Source organism: Bactrocera neohumeralis, chromosome 3 (genome assembly GCF_024586455.1).
Source record: "Bactrocera neohumeralis isolate Rockhampton chromosome 3, APGP_CSIRO_Bneo_wtdbg2-racon-allhic-juicebox.fasta_v2, whole genome shotgun sequence".
Taxonomy (NCBI): domain Eukaryota; kingdom Metazoa; phylum Arthropoda; class Insecta; order Diptera; family Tephritidae; genus Bactrocera; species Bactrocera neohumeralis.
Genome location: NC_065920.1, coordinates 16,394,377 through 16,403,188, shown reverse-complemented (window position 1 = coordinate 16,403,188; position 8,812 = coordinate 16,394,377). Strand labels below are relative to the sequence as shown.

The window sequence follows — 8,812 nt, the reverse complement described above, 5'->3', positions numbered from 1 at the left end:
GAGATATATCTAGTAGATATATCTGAATTAAATCCAGCAACAATTAAGCCAAGTCCTTAAGAACTAACTTAAAGTCTAATAAAAGAAAGATGCGTTAAAATGGGATATTCTGATTTTATACACATGAACTGGCTCTTCTTCCTCATGTTATTGTTCCTATTTTCCAGCAGGGCATGAAACCACTTTCATTATGTACAATTTGCCATGTTGATGAAGGTGAAGCGTATATCCGGCAGTCAGTCGGCCGTCGGTCAGCGAGTATAGACAATCACTCAGCCAAGTTACGCTTTGAAAAGCTTTCACTGCATTTAGAGGGCATCGACATGGAAATTATGCAGCACATTTATATTGATTACAAACATATTTGCATACAAGTGTGCATTCGTACATAAATGTATGGGGAAATGGAAAGGTTTTACTGAAAAGTAAAAGCGAGACCATAAATTAGAGATATGCTTTGATTGGTTTATATGTGAAAAGTTTGGAAATTGTTGGAAACAATTATATTATTATATTATTTCCAAAATGGGGAGTATAAACAAATATGTATCACGAAATTAAAAACGAAAAAAGTAGATTCATAAATTAGTATGAAAATACTTAAAAACAAGAAAGATCGTTAACTTCGGGTGCACCGGAGTTATAACACCTCTCACAGGCACATTTTTTATAGATACTAAAGGGTGTTTTTTAGATATGTGGTATCTCTTACAAGGTGTCAATTGTCTTGGGCTTATCTGCGTAGACTTTACATAATCCCACAAAAAAATAGTTCAGCAGTGTTAAGTCGCACGATCGTAGAGGATACGCCACACGTCCACGACGCAAGATAATCCATTCACCCAAAGTGACCTTCAATGAATTGATTGTTTCGTTGGCTGTATGACATTTAGCGACCATCTTGTTGGAACCAATGTTCTACCACATCAACATCCTCAAATTCAGGCACGAAAAAATCATTAATCATGGCTCTATATTTTGAAGCAATGTGGACTAATGATTACCTCTGTCCATAAAGCACACCAAACAGTACCTTCTAGAGGATCTAACGGCGTCTACACAATAGCTTGTGGACAAAATTTTCTTGTGAAATATGTAGTTATCTGATCTAAACAGATATACAGACAGGCGGACATGTCTAAATCGACTCAGCTGACCATTTCTATACGGAGATACGGGAGGATGGAGCTATAACTATGTTCACGCAAGTGAGGAAAGAGTGGCTAGTAACGATTTTTCACATATGGCTCAAGCAACTCACGTCTTCCCGTCTTAGACCAATGTATCCTCTGGGTAGCCAAAATACATCCGTTTGAAGGCGAGCTAAAGTGATAAGGCCAAACATTTCCTCCCCACTGTTGTGCGCTGGGTTTGGGACCCGCTATGTAAAAAAACACTACCAATGAAAAGAAGAAAACTACCTCGGATGAAACACTCCTCTTTTGATGACGACCACTACAAAATAGACGGGACAAGGACTGAGACGAATATGTCCTTGTGGCATTTACTACAGTGGCCATATAAAGGAGCGCAAATTCGGTGTGAAATTCGTGGTGGGAGAGAGACTCCTTTGCCGAATACTGGCACTTACCCCGCTAGATGAAAGTCTTGCCACAACCCGCATCAAAACGAAGTTCTCCAAAATATCGCGGATTTGCGCCCACGCCCAACAGAAGAAAAGGACGATGTGACTAAAGATGTCTTCTATGAGCGTTTCTATGACTCCGAATCGGAAAGCCACCAACCAGATCGATCATGTTGTGATAGACGGCTAAATAATAAACGTAGCAGTAAATATACTGCATCAAAGAGCAGCCTCCTTAAGAATGGCGACTATCCACTATCAGTCTGGTGTGGGTGCCTGACCACAGCGATATTGCAGGAAACTGTAAGGCTGATGGTTTACTTGGAGAGGTGCCAGTTTTAATAACTGCAGAAAGGGAACAGGTAGGAGTTATGTTGGCTTCCTGTGTTTTGCTACTGGACGGCTGTGCAGTCGCAAGATTTTTTTGGCACAGGGTAAATCGGAAGAGGTCTAGGGAGTTCTTCGCGCTCAGCAAGGCTCACCTTTCAATAGTTGTAGAAGTTCTAACTGGACACTGTACTCCACTACGAGGGATCAGCTATCTAACCTACCTTCAATCTAAGCTCTATCTATACCGCCTTCACAAGCTCTGTTCTCATGGAAGTAGTGTTTACATAACTGGAACAGACATGGATTTATATTCAGCGAAGAATTGTCAACTCAGCAGCATTTGTCCAAAACAATTTTTTTAATATTTTCTGGCATTACAACAACAATCACCGTCAATTGCACCACCTGATTCTATAACTACAACTTTTACCGTAAAGTGGTTACTATCAGCAAAACAAAAAAAAAACAAAAAACATTATTAGAAAGCAAGAATGTGATGAGCGCGTAGCATGAAAAAAGAACTGAGAAAAAGTGCAGCAAATGGCGATAATAACAGACAATACTTTTCCCAAGAGACTATTTACTTCATTCATTCTTTTTTCGCTCTTTTCACTTAACCGCAAGTGAAACCAACCTGCTGCCGCCAATGAACGTGCTATGCTGTGAGGTGTACCCGTCTGATAATGTCGGCTAATGTCTGCCCACCCAGTCATGCGACTCACTCAGCCGGCCCGTTGCAGTAGTGACGCTGTTTGTGCCGTTATAAAAGCTTTTTGCGGGTAACGTTGACGGTGAGATGATTGAAATGGCTTGGAAACGCTTGATCGGTTAGTATTGTTTGCGATGTTCGACGCTCGCTTGATTGACGCATTTCTCTTTTCATTTCGGTTGAGTGGTTTTCTGACTTTTTGTTTTTCTTCTCGCATTCTGCTCTTTTCGTTTTCATGCGCTTGCGGTAAGAAGCCGCTTCACTCGCGTTTACTTTCAGTTTAATACCATATGGGTTACATCTTTTTCTCGATTGATGGAGAGTTGGCTATAAAAAGCCGTCAATTTTCATGCATTTTGAGTGCATGAATAAAAATTTGTGTAGTAAATCAACGTACAAACTCGCTGAAAATAATCATCCCACGCTGGCTAACCACATTCTTGGCTGTTTGCCCCTTAGTTGGGGCTAATTTAGTATCGAGTTCGTGAAAGCGGATTTGTATTTATTGATCTCTCAACTAAAATAGCAAGTTTATGAAACTCCTGAATAACTTTTTAGCCCTTTAGTCGCTTACTCACCCAATTAAATACCTCCGACCATTAGCAAAATTTTTCGCGCCGAAATGTAGGCAGCATATCTCCTGAAGCTTTGCGAAAAATTGAACTAGCTCATGGACCAAGTGCCTACTATAGAGAGGACGTATACTCAACGCAGAGCCGTTTCTACAGAGTGTATATAATCAATTTGGCTAACCTAAGTAGATCCAGCTTTCAGTTTTGCTGAACATAGGGCTGTGCAGAATAGTCAACATAATTAAGCAAGTCCAGCTTATTTCTGACAACATATAAAGAATGCTTCAAGTAAGCTAAGACAATGGTAATTCCCAAGCAATGCTAGACCTACGAATAGTAAAAGCTCACTTCTATTAACCTTAACACTGGATGTAGTGTGATGGGCCTAGAGGTAGACTATAGATAGCATTACTAAATTTCTAGCCACCTAACTTATTGGAGAAATTAAAACAGGGGAGAAATCCTTAAAGCTAACTACTTTAAGGCAAGATTTAGTCTTTAGATATCCAGCGTTGAAAGACAAAGTAGCTTAGGTTAGGTATGTCACAGGACCACGGATAGAACTCTACAAAGCTATGGGAAGTTTTCCGAGCATATTCCAGACAGAAGTCCGAGCATATTTCAGACAGACGTCTTTGCCAAAAGTCGGTGCGTTGAGACAAACCTCAAACGCAACTATCGCAACGAACGTATAAACATACTTAGCGACAATCAAGCGGCACCTAAAGCAATCTCTGCCTACGGTCAAATCGCTACTGGAGGTCAAATCGCAGGAGTGTAGAGACGGCTAAATATTCTATCGGAACGTAATCAAGTACACTTTAGCTGGGTGCCCGGTCACAAAGATATAGCCGGGAATGAAATGGCTGATGAGCTCGCCCGCTTCGCTACAACCACTAAGATGGTAGGACCTGAAGTCCAAGGCATGCACCATGCCAAGTTGCTAATAGGTGGTTACAAACTCAGACTACATGTCCAATGTAAGTTCAAGAAACACTTACAAAGCATGAGCCTAACTTCTAGTGCAAATTGACGGTTCTGCGACAGGGAGCCTGAAACTCTAGAACATTTGCTAAATGACTGCATAGCAGTCCGCAGACGCAGGATAAAAACCTTTGGATCCATGTTTCCAAATAGGGATCACATCGCCTCATTAGCACCTAGCAGTGACTTAGGAGAGTCATCTATTTTCTTATCTTAGGTAAATAAACTAATTTCTCATGCAGCCACGAATAATCCCACTTGGACTGCTAGAGAGGATTTTCCGTTGTGATACCCAGAACTCCTAGATTTAAATCAAAAACACCGTCGCATATCGATAAAACGCCTGGAACCTCCCACAAATTTATCGAGGCGACTAATATCAATTTCAGCCAATTAAAAAGTATTGCTACCAAGATGCCTCAACCTTACTCTGACGAAGGCCGGAGAGTGGCGTAGTAAATGTCAAAATATTTCCATCTCATTAACTAGATGCTGCTGGTAATGAGGTCGTGCACTCACTGTCAGCGAACTCAAGACCTGTATAGCAGCACTGCTATCAGAGTGGATGCATACCTTCCTAAAATAAGCTGCATCTGCTGCTACCTTGGCGGCTGGCACTTCTGCTTGAAAGACACCACAATGGTCGAGCAGTCCGAAACAACAGTTGCTTGAGAACTCCCGACAAAAGACTCCCACTCCAATCTTTCCTTTGAGCTTCGATCCATCCGTATCCGGAATGTCCCTCTCTGGGACCCTCAATCTGCCCAGTTTCCCGGAGTATGACACCGCCCTTCGCAGCAATGCATCTGCCGACTATGTCCACGGCTGCTATATAGAAAACAGCATTAAGCGCCATCGTTGTTGCATCACTGTTACCGCTCGTTCCACACGTTCTAGCTGTTTAGAGAGTGTGGCTTTACTGAGTGATTATTTTCCTTATACCCGATTTTTTTTAAACACTACATATATGCAGAGAATAAGTACTAAGCTTTAGATATTACAGTTATTAAATGATAAATTTCCGTCTTTCATTTCATTTCAGACAAATATCATCTTTCTTTTGGTCTTCATCGTCGCCATCAGTGCACAAACTGCGGGTTTCGGTTTTGATTCCGCCAACTCGTGCAGCACACAAGGAACTAAGCTTTCACGACGTGGCAGAGCACAGATGTTAGCCACCATACCCTGCGATCTGACACGACAAGCCTACTGTCATCTACCCGGTTCGGCATATCCTTGGCATGCAGTACGGCGTTTTGTGCACGAAAATCATGGACTCATGAAACGCATGTATGGCGATGTGAAACATATTTCAGTGTTGCGCGACGAGATACTCAACAACGAGATCGATGTGGATGATGTTGAAGTGGCCGCCGAACGTTACTCGAAGGAGCCGCATAGAGCACGTGCGGCCAAATACATGCAAGCGCCGCGGGAGGAATATGGCAGTATTAAAAACAATGATGTAGTGATGGAACCGCATTTTCGACCGGTTTCCACAACAACAACTACCACAACAGCCGCTCCGGACGAAATAAAAGACGAAACTGGCAGTACAACCAGTGAGGCTACCGTAGTAGAAGCGAAAATGGAAGCTGAAGAGCGACCAGTGAAACCTCCGAACGGCGCACTAAGACGTAGAATTAACGGCAATGCAAATGGTAGTGGACATAGACGGCGCGTCAATGTTTATGTTAACCGTAATAGACCGACACATTCGTCGTTACGACGACGCACGACTACAACAACAACCACAGAAGAACCACAGCCGCTAGTGGAAAATGTAGAACAACCTGGAGAGTTGGTATTACACGAAGAAACTATACTTGAAATACCCGAAGACGATGGTAATCTCGCATCGAATAGTGTCTATGAAATACCCACACTACAGGACGCGGCAATACATATAGGCGACAACATACAGATCATCGAATCACCACAACTCGGACAAATGCAAAAACCCCTGACTGAAGAAAGAAATAACTCCGAGACAGCCACCATATCGACCACACTTAAGGTGGTTTCAACGCCTGCAACCAAAATGCGACCGGCAGCCGGTGCAATACCGGCTTCACCGGCGCCGGTAGCGCCCACACCACTACAACAACAACTTAAACCACAAGTGGAACGTCAACGACCTGGCCAACAGCCATCACAAAAACTCAAACTGCAACAAGTGAATAAACCGCAAGCAACAAATGTCGATACGAGCGGCATAAAAGAAAGTTCGATATTAAAATCAAAACCGACCAACGAAAGTGAACGTACACAAACCGCCACGGCAATAGCACCTGTATACAACAACAGTGCCGCTACACAACCGCAGAAAACAGCGAACGACAATACAGACGTCACAACGGACGCCGATAATGGGGCGACGCTGTCAAGCATTGGCGCTACGAACGCCGCAACGGACGTCACAACAACCGTGACGGCAACAGCGACGCCTACCGCAACATTGGCAAACAACGCACAGCTGAAATATGAGCTGACTCAAAACAAAAATCAACATATTCACGGTGAGAATAAAGCCGAACTGCCGGCAGCGACGACAGTCGAGCAAACACCACCAACCACAGTCGCAACGAAGCTCACATCCACACAAGCCGAACTATCTTCGGCTGCTAAGACTACAAGCTTATCAAGTGTTGCAACAACCGGTGTAGAGGCAGCACCCTCAGCGACACACACTGAACTGTTAGCCGGTGAGAAATTTCAGAGACCACAGCAGGCGCCGCAACGAGCACCGCAAGCTACTCCAGCGCAGACTACACCAATCAGTGCTACAGCGGCTGCGTCAACGAAACCAGTGCTACGCGATGGCCAATTGTATCAAGATGCGCTGAAGCAAGAGGTGAAACCGGCTCCCAATATGCGCGGCATGTAAGTGAAATATTGTGATAAATGGAATTAGATGGCAATTAAAGTGGTCGTCGAGTTTGTTAAATTTCATTTTAGAAGGGGTGGTTGAAAAATAGTAATACAAGACTTTAGTATTCCATCTTTTATGACATTTACTAATATTCTTAACAAGTATTTCATAAACTTTCCGTCTTAAGAAAAACGGATCCACATTTGGTGATAGTACAAATTTTGTTCGGAAATAAATTTGTAGACAGTTTATCCAAAACTTCTGTTCCTAGGATGGGAAAGGTTAGGCTAGGTATACTGGCCGGCTGTCACGCCTTACATAGCTCTACTGGTCTTTAGTAAAGCCAGATGAAGGTTCTGTTTAATTTTAGGTGAAGTATCCTTCATCCATGACGTCAACGCCTTTTTTCGTCTGAACCTTGGAAACAGAGCTTCCTGAACTCCCTGTCATCAAACACCGATATTACCCAAAATTTGTTTTCCATAAAAATACTAAAAATTTACACTCCATTTAACTTCACTCTATTTCTTCTTTCCAGTAATGCCTGCCCAGTAAAGGAGGAGGTGGTCGCGCCCTTTTGGGCCAACAATACACGCGGTGAAGTGTTGGCTCTGCTAAATCTCTACCCCTTCGAGCAGTATGTACATTGGGAGAAATGCACGCATGAAAATCGACAGATGTATTGTCGAGAGGGTTGCCGCTGTGAACAACAATATCGGCTACATCGTTTATTAGCATACGATCCGCACAATGAATGTCGCGGTATTTTCTCCGATTGGTTTCGTTTTCCTTCATGCTGCATCTGTAAATGCTATGGCATACCGTCAGAGTTTCGAGCCACATCGCGTAGTCCACGTTCCGAACGTATGGATGATTTTGAGACTGTGGCGGAAGAAAGCGATTTCGACGATGATAATGATGGCGCGCAAGCAGAAAATTCCATGGATTCCGTGGAAGACCAACACTCGCAACATCCGATTGATGTTGCTGAGCGCTTGGTGAGACAAGCGATCTACGAACATGCAACCGAAGATTGGTATCGACCGAAGGATGAATTCGATTTTTATGAAGGTTAGATTTAGTGTGTGATGGCAACAAAGACATTAATGAAAGCTGTCTTAGTTCATTAGTTTTTAGGAAATCATATTACTGGAGTTTTGTGGAAATTAGTTAAAGTTTTCAGTATAAAGTGAGTCAAAAATTAGCTGAGGAAATAAGTGGTTTGAAAAGTAAGAAGTAAGAGGAAGTGACAATAAAATTTTGGATGCAAATTTATGAAGGTAAAAGTAAAACTTTTTTTTACTTACCAAGACTACGATTACAGGAACTCTGAAGACCTGAAAAAAAAGAAAAACAAATTTATTAGAATTTTTGGTGAGGAAAATACTTGAAAGTTTTGAGAAAAGTTGAGTTTTTTATGACGAATCGAAATCGAATTCTTTGTTATTAGGTGAGATTTAAATAATTGATGACTGAAATCTGGTATTAACTAAGTCGGACTTATTTAAATCTTTGCTTGTTGATACCTTGGACAATGTGAGGTTAGAACTTTGAAGAATAACGACCCTTTAAACGAAAAATTGTCTATAATTAGACAAGAGAATTGGGAAATTCAGACAGTTAGCTATAATCGGCTAAGTGGAAAATCATCGTACCTCTGTTGACGTTACGAAAATGTCTTACCTGGATTGGATTAAAGAGTACCCTAACTATGAATAAACGAAGGCTGAACTAATTCATTCTCAAAATATTTCCCAGAA

General features: G+C 42.2%; 1 protein-coding gene across 1 annotated transcript; it reads left to right on the top strand.

The window, feature by feature from the left end:
• The first annotated feature begins 204 nt into the window (after nt 1–204).
• On the top strand, nt 205–8,369 carry LOC126752921 (protein spaetzle 4). Its single transcript, XM_050463962.1, has 4 exons — nt 205–250; nt 481–508; nt 5,225–7,063; nt 7,591–8,369. The coding sequence occupies exons 1-4, from the start codon at nt 205–207 to the stop codon at nt 8,126–8,128; spliced, it is 2,451 nt and encodes an 816-aa protein (XP_050319919.1). The 3' UTR covers nt 8,129–8,369.
• Nucleotides 8,370–8,812: the final 443 nt, after the last annotated feature.

Coding starts and splice junctions, on each gene's coding strand:
- LOC126752921 (XM_050463962.1), top strand. CDS start 205: ATGTTGATGAAGGTGAAGCGTATATCCGGCAGTCAGTCGGCCGTCG. Junction 509..5,224: donor TTGTTGGAAACAATTATATT/ATTATATTATTT, acceptor TTCATTTCAGAC/AAATATCATCTTTCTTTTGG. Junction 7,064..7,590: donor GCTCCCAATATGCGCGGCAT/GTAAGTGAAATA, acceptor TCTTCTTTCCAG/TAATGCCTGCCCAGTAAAGG.